General features: G+C 35.8%; 1 protein-coding gene across 1 annotated transcript; it reads left to right on the top strand.

Moving 5' to 3' along the window:
* Nucleotides 1-489: 489 nt before the first annotated feature.
* Nucleotides 490-17758, top strand: LOC127244247 (anthranilate synthase alpha subunit 2, chloroplastic-like). Its single transcript, XM_051264693.1, has 11 exons — nt 490-753; nt 1060-1244; nt 2305-2494; nt 3189-3340; nt 3901-4016; nt 4133-4379; nt 4470-4526; nt 15004-15156; nt 16148-16228; nt 16559-16645; nt 17035-17758. The coding sequence occupies exons 1-11, from the start codon at nt 645-647 to the stop codon at nt 17356-17358; spliced, it is 1701 nt and encodes a 566-aa protein (XP_051120650.1). The 5' UTR covers nt 490-644; the 3' UTR covers nt 17359-17758.
* The last annotated feature ends 1981 nt before the right edge of the window (nt 17759-19739 follow it).

Below are 19739 nucleotides of genomic sequence, written 5' to 3'. Positions count from 1 at the left end.
TTATGTTTTTTTTTTAAAGCATTTTTAGAATCTAAAATTACTTTTATTTTTTTTTTATAAAAAGTCAATTCAAATAAAATTAAATATTCTTTTTTAAAAATAGAAACAAAAAATACTTTATAAAAGTCTATCCAAATACAACCTAAGTGATCAAATACTAATATTAAATTACTCTTAATTTTCACCTAAATTACAAAAAACTTACATAGATCTTGTAAGCTGCGGGAGTATATTATATATTGTAGGGAGTACAATAATTAATACTCCATCTATCCCAAAACTATAATCTTATCTGAGTTGTACAACAGTTATAAAAAATACGAGCAAAATTTTTTTTTCCTGTATTAGTGTAAAATGTATGAATATTTGTGTAATTATAATCAAAAGGTTGAGATAATTTTACTATGGAAATGAAACTATTGGGACAAACATAAATAATAAAAAATAATAAAAAAGAAGACTATTATAGCGGGAGAGATTGGGAGGGAGGGAGAACAACAAAATATCAGCTAAGCTTATGCAATCGCCACTAATTAATTCGAAGAGCGGGCAGAAGAAACCAAAAAGCCTTCCGATCGCCGACCGCCGACTGTGGAAAGGAAAACCAGGGAAATCCTACTTCACTCCATTGCTCTCTCCGGAAAATGGATACCTTAGCTTTCTCTAATCTTCATCCACTTTTTAATCCTCGCCGCTCCACCGCGGGTAGGATTGCTCTCACTGTTAAATGCTCCGTTACGCCGGCGTCCTTGAGTGAGTATGCTCCATTTTCCGCAATTCAATTGGGATAATTTTGTTTTTCTTTATTTTTTAAGAACTTCTACTTGCTTGGGTTCATATTTTTCAGTTGTTTGTTCTTTGCGGGTACTGTTGGTTATGTGTGCATATGTGTATATACATTCCATCTTCAGTTGCTCCGGAGTGACCAGAGTTAATGCAATTGTCTTCTAAAAAGTATGGTTGGTCTGAAAAATGTACGTGTATGTGTTCGGGAAATGCAAAGAGGGTATTGTTATCATTTTTGGGTCAAGTGGATGGTAATGATCTCAATTGCTGCAGTGGACCATTCTGTTAAGTTCAAGGAAGCTGCAAAGCATGGGAATTTGATTCCACTGTACAGGTCAATTTTTTCTGATCACTTGACACCTGTGCTTGCATACCGGTGCTTGGTGAAGGAAGATGAGAGAGATGCTCCCAGTTTTCTATTTGAATCCGTAGAGGCTGGTCTGAAAGCGTCCAGTGTTGTAAGATTATTTTCATCCCATTTCGATTCATTTATAAGATTACATCTTCTTGCATTAACTAAGGTATATGGAAACTCTGGATTGTGAACTTTAATTGATGTTAAAAAGTGTGATTGTTTGGACATATGTTATAATTGTCAGTGGTTGGCTGCATTTTTGCAAGCCATTTTTCATCCCATTAGATTAATTTCAAGATTACCTCATCTTGCATAATCATAAAATATGGAGGTCTGGATTGTGAACTTCAGAATTGATGTGTGTTTAAATTTTGATTGTGGGCCAGTTATAGTTGTTGGTGGTTGGCTGTAATCAAACACTTTGACATGTGATAATTTAAATATTAGTATGAGGCTTGTTGAACCAGTGAAAAATGAATCTGCATGACTCACCAAGTGCTGAAAGATTAAAAATACATGATGTTCACTTTTAGTCATTAGCTCTGTGGTATTCATGGATATATTAGAGTTTAAGATTTCTTGAAGGTGTTCAATGCATTATGTTTCATTCTCTAGATTCAAGATTGGTTTTGGTTGGTTTACCTTTGAAAAACATATTCTGTACGTTTTTAGATTGTAAGAATTGTTTGATTGACAAAATATTTTTGTGGATCTTTATAGAAAGTCATAAGAAAAGCTGCCCATCAAATGATGAAAACAGCTAATCTTGGGAGTATAATCTAAATTTATTGCGCTATAATTTTATAGCATAGGGTGATTTCACTCTTGAAGTAAAGCACACGACTGAGCAATACAGGTCCATTTTGCCATGTTATGTTTAAGATTTCTATTTTTATCAGTGTTTTAAAGATGAATTGTCAAAGTTTTCTTTTAAATTAATTTGGCAGGCATTGAAAACAAAAAATATCTCCTTTTAAATTTATAGACAATTTGTAAATATGTTTTGAATCAAGAATTTTATATATTTTTAATTTGGGGTTATATTGGTTAGCTTTCTTGACCTTATGTGTTGTTGCTATTAATAAAACACCAATCTTTCTTCTCCATTGTTCCTCCTGTAAATTTTTTTGTTGCTTTTGATACTATTTTAATCTATTTTCCAGGGACGGTATAGTGTTATTGGAGCTCAGCCGACGATGGAAATTGTTGCAAAAGATAACATGGTTACTGTAGTTGATCACCATGAGGGGAAGAGGACACAGGACTTTGTGGAGGATCCCATGGTCGTTCCTCGCAGGATTATGGAGAAATGGATACCACAGCGAGTTGATGAGCTTCCTGAAGCATTTTGTGGTACTATTTAGAAATATTACACAGCATAGTTTCAATCACTACTACTTGTGGATGAATGTTAAATGTAGATTTATGGAGATATCTGTATAAGGATCAGGTAGAACTACATAGCTGGGGATCTTCCATCTTGCATTGAAGATTATTGTGGCTCTACTTGGTTATTACTACTATCTATCCTTATGTTTATGCATTCTTGTGTGTATATACATATATGTGTGTTGTGTGTATCTTCGTAGATTCATACACATTATAAAATATAGATTTTAGAAAATATGGAAGCATTGAGTCAACTCAAAATTGATTTGAGTCCTTGATTTTGGTAGTGGTGTTTTTCTCATTATTAATAAATATCACTGAAACTTCCATACAATTTAGTTGTTGAGTGTTAGCTGAGTGACTACCTTGTTTCTTCAAGAAACAAGAATCCATACCTGTGCATTCTTGACTGTGTAAATATGAATTATGTGCTTTGGTGTTTAACATCCTATTGTCCCTAAAATAAGTTGATCTTACACATTGCACCTTAAATCTTATTGAATAGACACGCCACAGATGGTGATTGTCACGTGTGAGGATTCATGAACTTCCAACGAAACGAGAAAATTTACAGCAGTTATACCACCCTCATACAAATTGTATTCCATCTTGGATGCCCAAGCAACCAACCATATCTTCTGTTTTTTTTCCTCAACAGGTGGTTGGGTTGGTTATTTTTCATATGATACAGTGCGGTATGTCGAAAAGAAAAAGCTTCCATTTTCGAGTGCTCCTAAAGATGATAGAAACCTTCCTGATGTTCATCTGGGTCTTTATGATGATGTAATCGTCTTTGATAATGTGGAAAAGGTTTGTTCTTCAATTTATCTCTTGTTTAGTTCATACATCATGAAATGAATGGATCTGACTTATTCATTTGTTCATACTTTTTTTTTTATTTTTTTTATTTATGGATTTAAAAATTAAACACGAGGAATTTTTAAATGAAAAAAATATAATTGCTGAGCTCTGAAACATTTTGTCAGGCATATCCATTATGATCTCTATAACTCTCATATTTCTAAGTTTATTTATGGTATTATTTGAATCTATTTTTTCAATAGACCAATCTTTTGAAATATCTGACAGCACAATTCATTATTCTTCATGATTTAATTTAAGCAGGGTGTGTATGGGTTAGATTTGAAATCGAAAATTTTATTTGAGTTTTTGTTTAAATAGTATTTTGATGTGATATTTTGTGAGAAGAAATAGTGTATTTATCGGGGACAATGTAAGATGAATAGTGAGATTTTGGTTTTGGTTTCAAAACCAAACAAACCCGTTGTATTTGCTATTTTTAAGTTCATTTTTCTTTGCTGTTGATTTGTGTCAGGAGTTTTAGCACTAATCTACTATTTTTCTTTCAGAAAGCCTATGTGATACATTGGGTTAGATTGGATCGCTTTAAAACAGTTGAGGAGGCCTATGATGATGGAATGAACAGATTAGAATCTTTAGTCTCAAGAGTGCATGACATAGTACCGTAAGTAGTCACATTGGCTTTGATTATCTTCAATTTAGTGCTAAAAATTTGATTCTCCACTCAGTAATGTTGATATCTTTCTCTTCCTTTTTTATTTATTATTTTTAATATCGCAGTCCTAAGCTTTCTGCGGGGTCAGTAAAGCTATTCACTAGCCTTTTTGGTCCATCTTTAAACAAGTCTACAATGACAAGTGAAGAATACAAGAAAGCAGTAATTCAGGCTAAGGAACACATTCAAGCTGGTGATATCTTTCAGATTGTTCTCAGCCAGCGGTTTGAACGTCGAACTTTCGCAGACCCTTTTGAGGTTTACCGAGCATTAAGAATTGTCAATCCAAGTCCTTACATGACTTATTTACAAGTACGCTCACTCTTCCTTGAATTGGTTCATTTATTAGTTGTTTTAGTTGCTTCATTTGTTACTGTCTCCTAACATATAACAAATGATTAGGCAAGAGGTTGTATACTGGTCGCTTCAAGTCCTGAAATTCTTACACGAGTTAAGAAGGTAACATTGTTCGCCCTTCTCTATCTTATTCAGCTTATACATATATATATATATGTATATACTGTTAGTTTTAATTTTTCACGTGTCATTTTATCTTTCATATATTTTGATCTGTTGTTCCTAGAAACTTGATACATTCAAAAAATAACTACCGGCCCTTTTACAAGCATGTTCATCAAATTTCTCATTGTTAAGCTCCCAAAAATAAATTTAAGCCTACGTACATCCGAACTTTTAGGTTATGCCGTAGAGGAAACTACTCTTTATCTAGTTTGTCTAATCTCTTGTTAGTGTGTCCTTCAACCTCCTACATTGCGTACAGTTGAAAGTAGAAAGGTTTTGAAAGAGAAAAGATTAGAATACATAATGATTATTCTCGTTGATGCACTAGGGATATATAAAGTACAAAAGTAGGCAGTTAATTGCAATAGGAGCTAATCGATAATGTAAGAGTTAACGAATGAGCTAATAAGGGAGCTAATCTAGAAATAATTGCGGAAGCTAGTATTAGAGCTAATCTAGGAGTTAATGGGGAGAATTAACATAGATGATTATGCCTAGATAATACAGATAAATTCTAATAGCACCCGTAGAGCGACATTGAGTTTGGATAAAAAATCATTGAAGTTGGCGGCTGGAAGCCCCTTTGTAAAGATATCCATATATTATAGGGTTAGAAAGTGAATCGAGTGCTATGCATTTGCGGACGAAGTTTAGATCAAGCTTAATATGTTTGGTGCTTTGATGTCGCACCAGATTAGCGAAGAGGTAGATTGCGCTGATGTTGTCACAATAGATAGTTGTGGCCTTGTTGAGAGGTTGGGGGAGTTTGGCTAGAAACTGATTAAGCCATCAAGCTTATGCAACAACATCTAGCACTCTGCAGTATTCAGCCTCAGCACTAAAGCGAGATAGCGTGTGCTGCTGTTTGGAGGACCATGAGATAGAAATTGTTGTCGTATTTAGCATCTATAGGTTATGAGATAGAGATTGTTGTCGTATTTAGTATCTATAGATCCAGATACCATTTTCTCTCCCTGATGAAGTGATAATTTATTTCGATATGTTTTGTTCGTTTATGAAATACTGGATTTGATGCAATATGTAGTGTTGCCTGGATATCACACCATCACTTCATCTTCGCCATATCATAGAACTTGAGTTCATAAAGTAATTGTATAATCCAAAGAAGCTCACATGTAGCTAAAGCTATAGCACGATATTCATCCTCAGCAGTAGAACGCGCAACTGCATATTGTTTCTTACTTTTCTAAGATATCAAATTACCTCAAACGAACACACAATAACCAGAGGTAGAACGCTTGTCGATTGGAGACCCCACCCAATCAACATCTGAAAATACAACAATTTCAAAATGACCATAATTTGTATAAAGTAAGCCTTTTCTAGGAGACCCTCTACTGCAAAATACGCATAAGTGCCTTCCAATAAGAGTCATATAGAGACTGCATGAACTGACTCACAAATGATATATTTGGTCGGTTGATAGTGAGATGATTAAACTTTCCAACCAGCCTCTTATATCGTCCGCATGTCAATGGCTTTCCTTTTCTGGAAGTAATTTTGTATTTGGATCCATAGAAGAATCCATAACCTTACATTCATTCATATCTGTTTCTTCCAGCATATCAGGAACATACTTACTCTAAGAGAGGATAACACCATTCTTCGATTGGGCAAATTCAATTCCTAAGTACTGTAGTGTTCTCAAGTCTTTAGTCTGAAAATGATTGTGTAAATGCTCCTTTAACTTTGTAATACCATCTATATCATCTTAATGATGACAATATCATCAACATAAACAATTAAGTAAACGTATCGTCTCTTTTAAATTATGCTTGAAAAATAGGACGAACATTGTGTCATACCAAATTCTTGAATAGCAAAACTGAAACGCTCAAACCATGCTGCAAGCCATAGAGTGAGCGACATACAAGACTGGACTCTTCTTGAGCAACAAAACCAAATGGTTCATTATATACCTTTTTTTAAAGCTCACCATGCAAAAAGACATTTTTAATGTCAAGGTGATAAAGGAACCAACCACGCATTGCTGCCATCGAAAGAAAAAAACAAATAGAAGACATTTTGGCAACAAAAGAGAAGGTTTCTGTCTAGTCTTTTCCATACGCTTGAGTAAAACCATTTGCAACAAGTCGAGCTTTAAGTCGATCAATGCGACCATCAAGTCCAATCTTGATGGCATAAAGCCATCGGCAAGTTACAGGTGTCTCTCTTGGCGGTAACGGAATCAATTCCCAAGTATTGTTAGCATGCAAAGCAGACATCTCTTCCATCATGGTATGACACCACCCTCAATGACCTAAAGCCTCACGCCAAGAGCAAGGAATAGAGACAATATAAAACAGTCACAACACTACGCACGGAAGGAGATAAACAGTGATAACTAAGAAAATTATAAATAGGGTTAGGATTACGAATGGACCAAGTACCTTGACATGGGACGACAAGTGACTGTAGAGTCGCAATCGGGGAAGACGATAGAACCGGATATGAGTCCATAATAAGCGCAGGTGATGGTGACGTAGGTATGTTACGTTGCCATGTATGCCGACTATAGACTTGAAGTGGAGGCTTGAGAATAGGGACAAGTGGAATAAGAATCACTATAAAGTATGGTGGTGACTCAAAGAACGTAACATCTGCACTAAGATAATCTCGATGAGTGAAAGAAGAATAACATCTATATCTTTTTTTAACCCGGGAGTACTCAAGAAAAAAAACATTTGATGGATCAAGGATGTAATCTGTCCAAACCAGGAGAATGATCATGAACAAAGCACGTACAACCAAATAAACGAAGAGAAAAAAAGTATATGAACACATTTGGCTAGAAATATGTTATGGGGATTCGATATCCTAAGATAGTAGACGGAAGACGATTAATAAGAAAACATGTTGTAAGAATAACATCAGCCCAAAAATGAAATGGAACATTATAATGTATGAGGAGGGTACGAGCTGTTTCTATTAGATGACCGTTTTTTCGCTCAACCACTTCATTTTGTTGTGGGGTGGAAGGATAAGTCTACCGATGAATAATTCCTTCAGAGGACACAAAATCACTAAATGAGTGAGAAACATACTCTCTACCATTATTACTTTTAAAACCTTGATAGATGTATAGAATTGTATTCAAATTTCAGTACAAAACTTTTTGAATATAGAGGGTAATTCAAATTGATTTTTCATTAAATAAACCCAAGTACATTGAGAAAAATCATCAATAAACGTAACAAAATATTGAAAACCAAGAGTTAAAGTAGTACGCAAGGCCCCTAAATATTAGAGTGAACCATTGCAAAGGGCTCAAATGCTCGAATATCAACGCACTTGAGGGAGAAAGTACAAGACTGCTTTGCAAGCTTACTTATGAAAATTAGAAAAAAGATGCTTTAATTTAGACAAATTGGAATGACCTAATCGCTAGTGGAATAATTCAAAAGACTTAATAGAAGATATAACAATGGTAGAAGTATTACGACGGGACTCGTTTAGGTAATATAACCCATTGGACTTACGTCCGCTACAAATCGTCCGCCCCGTGCTGAGATCTTGAATGACAAGATAATCACTAGTTAGTAAGATACAACAATCTAGAGCTCTAGTGAGACAACTAACAAATATGTGGGTAAATGGGCTTTGAGGGACATAAAGTACAGAGTGAAGAGGTAAATTAGGTAATGGACAAACGCTAGCAACAACTTGAAGGTAAGCTCTATCACCATTAGCAAGAGTAACATGAGTTAGTGAATTTGATGGATGAAATGTAGAAACTAAAGAGGATTACCAGACACATGATCAGTTACACTTGAATCTAAGACCCATGGACTAAGAGAAGTCTGGGAAATCCCAATAACGGGAGTATTGGTATTAGGTGAGTTGGTAGTACTAGTGGAGGATGACTGCTGAAATGCCTTATACCGAAGGAATAGGCATAATCCGTTTTTCGTAAGATAATAGTGTCAGATGAATTTTCATGCGAATCACTAGAAACAACATTCGTCGAGCGAGGGGTCGTCCATGTAAGCTGAAGCAACCTTCTCGTGTATGGCCCATTTAGTGACAATAACTAAATTGTGAACGATGTCCACTGCGATCTTGACTCCCTCGCCCACCACGATTTTTATCACGATTACCTGAGCTAGAATTTTGAGAAACTAAAGCTGAACTATCCATAGTATTAGTAGATGAGGTGTTACTGCTAGAGTAGAGTTGTACTAGACGAACAAGAACATCTTCCAATGTGGGTATAATGGAACCTCCTAGTATCAGGCCTTGAACATGATCAAGTTCAGGCTTAAGGTGAACAATAGCTAGTACGACAAAGAATTTGTTCCAAGCAATCTCTGGATTTGAAGAACTGGTAGAAATAAGAGAACGGAACTCCTGTCAGAGTTTCTAATTTAATCACATAAGGGGGAAGATCAATTGTGAGATCTTTAAGTAAAACGAGACTTGAGACCACATCATATTAACGCTGAATATCATTGCTGTAAATTGAAGCAAGCTTATTCCAAACTTCATTACATGTCTCAAATGATTGATACATGGAAAGTATGGTTGGATCAAATTGGTGGAGGGCAATGTCACTTGACGCATTTTGAGGAGAGGAATGTGCCGGTGCGGCGTGTGTCTGAAAAGGCCGCCGGGAAAGGGACGAAAAATGACAAAAACCGAAACTAGGTCTTCCGGTGACGGCGCATGAGGGCGCATGCGGCGGCGGATAACGGCTCTCTCACCGTGGTTGGAGGCGCTGGTCTGTTGGGAGATGTATTATGGTGTTGGTTGGATGAAAAGATGACTCAAATTGAAATAGGAGAAAAATTAGGGTTTTGGTTGAATTAGAGTTTGAGAGATGGAAGTGGCGGCGGCTGCTGGGACTTGCAGCGGCGGCAGAAAACAAGATTTTACCTAAACTCTAATTGGCTCTAATACTATATAGAGAAATAAGGAGGAAAATATTGTTATATTATTCCAGAGAAAAGAGAAGGACGAATACATATATATATATATATGTAGACATTTAGAAAATCTATCATAACAACTAAATCTTAGTTATGGATATAGATATGATTCTAATAAATCTAACAAAAAAAATACAGAAGCCGGAGGTGGAGCGTTGCTTAGGACCACCAGCCTTGTTGGCATCAGAGTAGATAGCGAGGGCATGCACAGAGCTATGGGACAACTGATGCAGTATGAGTTTGGTTGGGCTAAGTACGGGTGAGGTATTTCAGTACACCAACCAGACTTTGATAAAATGTTGGATTATCTACTGAATCACCAGCTTTGGATGACAACTTTGATGTACATTGATGGGTGTAATGCAAGCATTGTACTGAATCATTTTGGCAGGTTCTAGTATTTTAGTTGCGTACTTTTCTTGTGAGAGAAATGCTCCAAGGTAAGCAATGAGTAGTGATTTCGAGGGAGTCATGCAGGATGTCCAAATCAAGCATCGAAAATTCCTGCTGAAGCTTCCATGACTCGGTGAAAAAGAGCGAATGTAGAGGCTGTGTGGATAAATTTATGACATACAACAAAAAGTAGATGGTCTTAGAGCTTTTGTTGTAGATGAAGAGAGATGTGTCACTTTAAGTTGTGAAATCTAATGGAGAGTATGAAGGCATATAATTGGTTGTACCAAGCGTGGGCCACTTGTTTGAGTCTGTAAAGCCACTTGTAACTCGGGCCCGTGGAGTGGAAAAAACCAAATGGTTTCTAACAGAACACAGTTTTAGTGAATGTGCCATTTAAGAATGCATTTTTACATCCAACTGATGGATAGGCCAATCGTTGTAGATGAAGAGGAAGAGAACTGTTCGGGTGGCCAAAGGCTTGTTGATGACAGGACTGAAAATTTGTAGTCAAGGCCAGGCTTTTGCGAGAAAGTTGCACAAAATCCATTGTGCCTTGTATCAAGCCATCAAAGTTGAGCTTGTGGCAGTAGACCCAGTTGCCAAGTTCCCAAGTTTAATTGGCTATGAGTATGAGAGCATTAAACTTATCAACTGGGGTAGAGAAATGGAAATTTCCCCCATTTCTCCTATTTGCTTGAGTCAATGAATTCAAATTGGTGAAATAAATAATTCTCATTCTTTATATTTATTTCTCTCGTGTATGCTGAGAATTGGACAGAAATGAAAATTAAAGGGTTGTTTGTTTTGTGTTTTGGTTCGAAGGGAGTTTTTTCTATATGAGATATAGGAAATTTGGTAGATAATATAAAAATAATGCCTGTATGTAATATATTAATTTTTTGGGGTAAATATGTTTGGAAAATTTTCACAAAGCAAACAAATCCTAAGAAAGGCACAGTATCTATTTATTTATTTATCAATTTTTTTATACTATTTAACTTTCACGGTTTCCCTAAAAAACACACAATTTAAATCCTATAAAACATCACATTTAACTTATTATTCATATAAAAAATTTAAAAAAAAAATCACATACTAAACGTGATAATATTCTTTTACAGATTCCCACTTCACTGAAATCTTCTCTTACCCAATTCATGGTCTCCATCCACTGAAATCTTCTCTTACCCAATTAATGGTCTCCATCCGATTGATCCATTTTCTTTTTTTCACTTGCAATACATCGTCCTTCCTAGATCGATTCATCTAGATTATTGTATTTCATTTATTTATTTATTTATTTTTTACTTGTATCATAATTCTCTATTTTACCAAACATTCTCTATTGAATGTTCTTTCTCTGCAATTCTATTCGTTATTGTCACTTCTCTGCAATTGTATTCTCTCCCGAGGAACCTTAATGTTGTTGTTGCCTCTGGTTTGCATCGTGTGATAGTTCACCAAGGAGGAATGTGTTCCACCGGATACTGGAACGGGACTGAGAGTGTACTGGTACTGACATAGGATCCAAAGTCATTGCCGAGGAGTTCAGATTGTGAGTTTTGGTCACTGTGGCAGAGTAGCAGGTCCAATACGTATCCAATAGAAATAGACTTGTATTACCGAAGCATAGCTTTGCATTAGGTGGAGCACAAGGGGACCCAACATGCTTGCTGATCGGTCTTTTCCTTCTGTTCCGTGTGAATATACATGACAATCCATGCACTTGCGAGCCGTCGGATATGTCGGGAGAGGCTAGGGGCATCCCATGCCCATGTAGCTGGCTTGTGGAGCCAATGATGGGAGTATATGCCAGCAATGCCGATTGGTCAGTAGAAAGCAGTAGAAATTAGACAGGTGTTGCATCATCGTCCAAGTTGTCAAGAAACCTATATAAAGACATCTACGGAGACAAGTGAGTACCATATAGAAAATTATTTTCATCAAATATTACATGCCTCGAGATAGTGATATGGTTTGAGGACAAGTTGAGGCAATGGTAATCTTTTGATTGGTTAGATAACTGAGAAAGATGCATTTGATAGAGCATGGTGCCAGTTTAAGGTTGGCTATGGATGTGAATTTTGGAAAACGCCAACCGAAAACATATAGGTGGAGGGCCGAAAGACTTTTGAGGGTTTTTTTGTTAAAGACTTTCATGGGACTCGGTTCAGAATGTATGTTGCTGTTTAAAGCTTCACCCAAAACTGTGGGTGGGGGTTGGCTTGAAAGAGTAGGTAGCACATAATATTGTTGGTGGTACAAATGTACGAACAAGGAATCTCAAGCAGAAGTATTATCGAATTTCATATGAAAGAGATTGAAGAGTGAAAGTGAATTTGAACGTAAGCATGAAGATTTTATAAGGCCTGAAAATTTTTGGATTTAAGTTTAAGAGGACATGTCTGTAAGTAATGTGTGTGTCTATCCAAGCAAGCAACATAGTATTTAAAGCCAGATATAATAGGGAGAGTGGCATCCATAAATCACAATGGATTATTTCAAATGATTTGGTTTTGTGAGACGATGAAGTAGAAAAGAGAGGTGAACATGATTCCCGAGTTGACACACATGACAAATTTCAGTATCAAGTTTTTTACAAGAGGTAGCAAATGACAAGGGAATCTAGATAAATTTGGGTGACCAAGGGGACTGAGACGCTGGTGCCATATGGTGGTTGTGGTGTGTGGTGGGTTGAAGAAAGTGTGTGGTGAGGGGGGCAGCTGAAATAGATACAAGCCACCAAAGCTTTTGTAGTGAAGAATCTTGTGTCTGTTTAGAGATCCTTAACAAAGAAACCAAAAGGGTTACATTCCCCATAACATAGATTGTCATTTTTGAATTTACAAACATAAACAAGTTTTGAAACAATTTTTGGGCAAAAAGGCAATGCTTTGAGCTAAGAGGACTAGGTTTAGCGGGAAGAGTTCCATGCCGGTTCCGGTAATGGGTAGATGAGAGCCATCACTGATGATGACATAAGAAGGGGATGAGTGGAATAAATTAGACAAGGTACCTTGATTGGTGGAGAGTTTAGATGAAGCACTAGTCTCCATGTACCAAGTGTTGTTAGGTTATTGTAAGGCCACCTACTTTCAAGACCTGGATAAATGAGGCTCAATCCAAAAAAGAGGTGGTGAATGATGGAATGTAAGAAGATGGTCTGTTAGGAGCGGGCTGCTACATTAGCTGGTATGGTGGAGGCATGCCTTGGAAGCTGCCAGGTGTAATGAATGTCCGAGATGGACCAGCCTTAAGAAGGCCAGGACCGCCTAGGGGCCAAACTTGGAGTTGGCTAGTGCATGGGTTGACCGGGGGGTTGGTCCATTCCAAGAAATGCTGGTATTGTTGCCACAGATATTCAAGATACTCTAGTCTTTGCCCTTGTACTTGGGCTTGAACTTGTGTTGGCTGCCATTAGGTCCACCAGAGTAGGATCCAGAGAGAGTGGAAGAAGACTTGTTTGTTGGTGTAATTGGAGCCGTTGCAAGTTCAGGTTTGCTAATCTTCAGATTGACATTTTCAAGTAGGAGTAGAGAGCAAGCCTCGAGAAACGAAGGAAGTGGGTTCATTGTCTTGGTGATGGAGGCCAAGTGTCCATGGTTCTCATTGTAACCATGAAGCAAGGTGAGGATGAGAGTGTTGGGGAGACAAGTTGGTCGATGTCAAGTTAGAAATATTGTATAGAGGCTCATTTTGTATTTAAAGTGTAGTGTAAAGGCTTTTTAGGTATTTCAGGTATTTATTGTATATTATGTAGGGTTTTGTGTAACCAAAATTCAATTGAGCGAATAGATTCAACTTTTTCAGATGTCAGCAAGGACAACAATTAAAGTTTTGAGGTGTTAGGAGTGGGCAAGGATCAAGAGTTCGCCTTGCACCTGATTGTAGAAGTCGGCCTCCAAAGAGAGTGAACACGAAGCCTTATTGCCAAGAAAAATGCCTCGATGATTGTCCAGATGGTGTGGGCGTATGCACCAAAGAATGACGTAAAGAATTTGTTGAGATTGAGGCATAGAGAAGAGAGCTTACTACGAAGTTGGTGGCCTGCCACAAAGGGTCAACGATTGCAAGGGTAGGGGTGCCTCATGTGTTTGAAGGCTCCAGATTTGTCAAGGAGTCATGCAAAGTATTCACACCATCGGCTGAAGTTTGGAGGGTGCATCTTGAGGGAGACAGGGATGTGCATGTGCACATAAATCGTGGTAGTGCCGAGTATGGACTATGGACGATGAGGTTATTGGCTACCATAGCAGCGGCAGATGATGTCGACCATGATAGTAGCGAGGAGGAGGAAAAAAGGCTAAAACTGTTGTTAGGTTTATACCACCAAAGATAGAAGAGATTGAGAGAATATCATGACGATTATTCTCATTGATGCACTATGTATATATAGGTAGACAGTTAATTACAATTGGAGCTAATCAAGGAGACAATTACAGATATTTTAGGAGCTAACAAAAGGAGCTAATATGGGAATTGATAAGGAAGCTAATTTAGGAGATAATTACAGAAGCTAATGTGAGAGCTATTCTAGAAATAAATGAGGGAGTTAATCTAGAAGATAATTATGCTAGATGGCTATTGATATATTCTAAACTAAAAGATTTGCTTGCTTTTAGTTGATTTGAGTGTTATGCTATAAATTTATTGGCATCATTGCTTGAGCTGGTGCCCTGACCAATAAAATGTGGAGTCTTAAGTTAGACTATATGTTGGAAAATGCTGTTGGGTGTGTCACACTGTCTAAAATGGAATGCCTTGACTTCTAAATCCTAGAACGAAAATGAAAAGGTTACAGGAAGGAGCACTCAACAACTGCTTGATTATAAAATGTCAGGCCACACAGCCTGGTTATGAATCATGATTAATCTTTATTCCTCAATTTTCTGCTGCTTCTACAACACAGTTATACTTTTGACTTTTATATGCAGTTTAATTATTGGATGCTTAGAGATTTCATATGATTTATTAATCAAATTACAACTTTGAAGTCCTTACATAGTTCTTACACTAGGTTTGACATTGTTCCCTCCTTGCTAGTCATTTTTCAATATTTTGTTCAATGACAGGGAAAGATTACCAATCGACCTCTGGCAGGAACTGTACGGAGAGGCAAGACACCGAAAGAAGATTATATGTTGGAAAATCAGCTATTGCGTGATGAAAAACAGTGTGCAGAGCACATCATGCTTGTTGATTTGGGAAGGAATGATGTTGGAAAGGTCATATCTCTATGATATTAAATATGGCTGTGTGGTTTATGACTTCATACTCACTTAGTGTTGGTGGCTTTTAAATGAATCCATTTAAATTCCTGCGGCAATAGTTCATTTCAACTATCCTATAATATTTACTTTGTTTATCTTCTTTTTCATGATTTCTTACACCCTCTGAGCATTTTCTTCCTTTTGTTTTCTTCACTCCATAATTTTATCTTTTGCTATAATATATGAAAGAAAATTTTGTACCCTCCAAGTTATAACTCTATGTTCATTTGTTTGTGTTTAGATTTTCATTTTTCCTGACATATCTTACAAGTAGATGCTTTAAATACTTTTTAGAACTTCAACAGAGCTAAAGAAAACTCGATGGCTGGTGTTGGGATGTAGATTACTATTCTTGAGTATAGCTGTCTCTAAATATTTTATACTCAATTACCTGTCTGTATATAATTTTATATGTTTTCATTCTCTCTAATATTTAGTTAGCACCTCATATTTTGTAGGTTTCTACTTGAATGTTAACTCTTGTCATTCTAGTTTTATTATTTTAGTTGAATTTATGTGTTCAATAGGACATATATAACTTTTGTTTCCAAAAGAATATGCAATAGCTTAGTTTTTAAGCTCTATTTTAAAAACCTAGTTTTCTTATTTTTTCTCAGGTTTTCGTAGTTCACTCAGTTATACTCCAATAAGCCTCCTAGAATATTATAACCCTACTTTTTGTTTAGTACCTTAATTTCTCTCACAAAATCCTAAATCACTCAATCAATCATTGGATAAAAGCACACGTGCATGTGCATGTAAGCACCACTTACACATTATCCGGGTTAAACCAAATACATCATAGTGCATTATCCACTGTTTTTGTGATTCAAGAGAGTCAACATCAATAGAATATGTTTTAGTTAGGAATATTCATGAATGTTACTAAAGTTCCAATCTTTTTTCTTACATCAGGAATGGACTAAGACTAGATTTGGCAATGCAGGTATCGAGACCTGGATCTGTGAAGGTGGAGAAGCTAATGAATATTGAACGCTATTCCCATGTCATGCACATCAGCTCCACTGTATGTATATTTCTCCAGAAATTATCTTGTCATTCATTTTCTGATTATGTGCTTTTGTACAATTTTGAGATGATTAAGCAAGTGATAAACATTACGAATTAAATATTGGTGAGAAGTTATTTCAAGTTCCATCTAGTGTGTGCAGTACTTTCAGAAAGACTGGAAGATAAATGCTCTTTCATATTATTCCATGCAATACTGAAGTCATTAATTAATTTGTTATTTTATCTTTGTCAAAATATAGCTAATGTATTCTTATTTGGATGACTATGAGATGGAACTAACACTTACAATTAACATTTTTTTTTTCCTCTGATTATCGATTTTAAGGTTACTGGCGAGCTCTCACCCAATTTGACCAGTTGGGACGCTTTGCGTGCAGCGTTGCCTGTTGGAACTGTTAGCGGAGCTCCAAAGGTTGTTGAGTAAATTCTATATTGTGTGCATATTTATTATACTTCTCTATTGCACCCATGGTATTCATCTTTCTGATTTTCTTTCTTGTCACCATTCAAGACATACTGACTCACAATGGCTTGCTGTTAAATTATGTTTAATTGTGATTCATACCAATGTTTTTAGGAGAATCTTGAATAGCATATGCTGTTTTTTTCACTCTTCATTATCAAGTCACATAATTTTTAAAATGGTGCAACTTACATCCCCATTTTTGAGTCGCCTTTGCTAAATTCAGTGTTTATATGTTGGTTATTATATATATATATATATATGACAAGGCTTTTGGTGTTTTGACATATTGTTATTTGAAGGAAAATAATTAGTACTTGTAATCTTAAATAATGCAGGTGAAAGCCATGGAATTGATTGATGAATTAGAAGTAACACGACGTGGGCCGTACAGTGGTGGATTTGGTGGCATTTCCTTTACGGGGGACATGGACATTGCACTAGCTCTGAGAACAATCGTATTCCCATCCAGCATGCGGTACGACACGCTCTACTCGTACAACGGCAATGAGAGGCGCCGGGATTGGGTTGCTTATCTCCAAGCTGGGGCTGGAATAGTTGCGGATAGCGATCCTGATGACGAGCAGAGAGAATGTGAAAACAAGGCTGCTGCTCTTGCTCGTGCTATCGATCTTGCTGAGTCATCGTTTGTTGAGAAGTAACCAACCTTACGCCTGGTTTGTCTTGTAGATTTCCCCATTTTGCTCAGCTCAGGTACTAATAACTGGAACTAAGTTGATGGATGGTTTTATGGGAAATAAAAAACAACGGGAGTTGGCGTTGGCTGGGTGTGATCGATCGTTGCTGTGCTGTAGATTGTTATAATGCTGCTGAGGAAGTAAGTGTGCTTTTCATCTGTTTGAGTTTTGTTTATGGTTAAGCTGACTCTATCTGTTTTGTTTTTCCTTGGGTCAAGGAATGGTACCGTTAACCTTATCATATCAATGAGATGGAAAGGCTCAGTCTTCTTTTGGGCGTTTGTCCGATTTGTTTTTTGTGTGTTTGTTTGGGGGTTTGGATTTTGAGTTGGGATTCGAATAGTAAAAATTTTGAATTTAAATAGTTGTATGATGTGATATAAATAGGAGTTATGTGGTGTTTTGAATGTAAAATTAATTTTTAGTATAATATAAAAAAATGAAAAATAGGTGTTTGATTTGATGTTTTTGGGGGAAAAAATTGAATGAATAGTGTAAATTCAATCCAATCCTCCAAACAAACACACGTAAGTGTGTACTAATCGTGTGTCCCCAATTCAACTTAATCCCCTGTACCATACACACTGGTGTATTGGTCGGAGATAGAGTGTTAGGGTGTATTTGGTACATAAAAATGAAGACCGGTAAATGAAAATGTCTTTATTTCTCTTGTTTGGTTGAAACAGACAATTCAGGATTGAAAAATAAATTATTTTTTATTTTCTAATTTCATTATTCTTATATAGTCAGAGAAATAGAGAGAAATGAGTCAGGTTATATGTTTATTTATTTTATAATTTTATATTTAATCTTTATGATTAAATGTTTGTTTATTTTTTTATTATTATTTAATTTTTATATTATTCAAGTTTCATAAATATTATATCTAAATTATTATTACAATAAATTATCAAACTAAAATATAATTTTTTTTATTTAATTTATTATTTTTTAATGTTCGATGTATTTTTTATTTTTTATTTTTAAGTAGGCATATTCTATTTATGCCTTGTATCTCTCCTGAATTCCATTCTTGCAATTGCATGTTTGGAAGTAGGCTGCCCTTAGGGTGTGTTTGGAAGTAGGCTGGGACCGGGCTCCCACTATTAATTATTTCTTCAATCACTTAAAAATGTACTCATTATTATTATTTTTTTTAAAATCAAATTTTTACCACTAGTTTTAATCACTATATGTATTTTTTTTTTCTTTACAATAAAAAATACAATATATATATATATAACTTTTACTTATAAGAAAAAAGAATATTTTTAAATAATAGATAGAAAAATAAGCATATATATTTTTGTTATATAATAATTAATATAATATATGTGTATGTATGAGTGTATATGTATCTATATATATATATATAGAGAGACTAAATAATAGAACTGATTGATGCGACTTTCTCACTCATATTTTTTTTCAGTACACGTATATATAGGAAAAGGAAAAAGGATGTCTGATTAACAATTGATCAACAATTACAGGCGTCATACATATGTATTATAATAATATGCATCCACATTGCGTATACGCGTATTTATAACATTCCCCTTTGAATGCATTTATACAAAGAACGTGTCTCGTTAAAACCTTATTAGGAAAAAATCCAATGGGAAAAAATCCTAATGAATGAAAAAGAGTACACCATTTTTGTATAAATACGCTTCCCCTATTTTGGACTTTATTTGATGTCTTTTGTCCAACGCATTCCAATTTTTTGCACCAATTTGTTGAATGTTGCAGTCGCTAGCGCTTTCGTAAATAAATCTGCAAAATTTTCAGACAATCGAATTTGTTGCACATTAATTTCACCACTTTTCTGAAGATTGTGAGTGAAAAAGAACTTCGGAGATATATGCTTTGTCCGATCGTCTTTAATATATTCTCCCTTTAACTGAGTTATGCAAATTGCATTGTCTTCAAACAAAATTGTAGGAGGTAATACATCATCATAATTCAAGCCACAATTTTTCTGAATATGGTGAGTCATAGACCTCAACCAAACGCATTCACGACTGGCTTCATGAATTGCTAAAACTTCAACATGGTTTGAAAAAGTAGCTGTTATTGTTTGTTTAGCAGATCTCCAAGAAATTGCGGTTCCACCACAAGTAAATAAATAGTCTGTTTGAGATTTTTTTTATGTGGATCAGACAGATAACTAACATTGGCATAACCAATTAATTTATTTCGAGATTTACTCGAATAAAATAAACCGAGGTCATGACTCCCCTGAAGGTAACGAAAAATATGTTTGATACCATTCCAATGACACTTTGTGGGGGATGCGCTAAATCTGGCCAGTAAATTTGCTGAGAAAGATATATCTGGTCTGG

This window comes from Andrographis paniculata, unplaced genomic scaffold (assembly GCF_009805555.1).
Source record: "Andrographis paniculata isolate CXL003 unplaced genomic scaffold, ASM980555v1 Contig9END, whole genome shotgun sequence".
NCBI classification, from domain to species: Eukaryota; Viridiplantae; Streptophyta; class Magnoliopsida; order Lamiales; family Acanthaceae; genus Andrographis; species Andrographis paniculata.
Note: the sequence above shows the minus strand (reverse complement) of the source record. Positions and strands in the feature narration are given on the sequence as shown.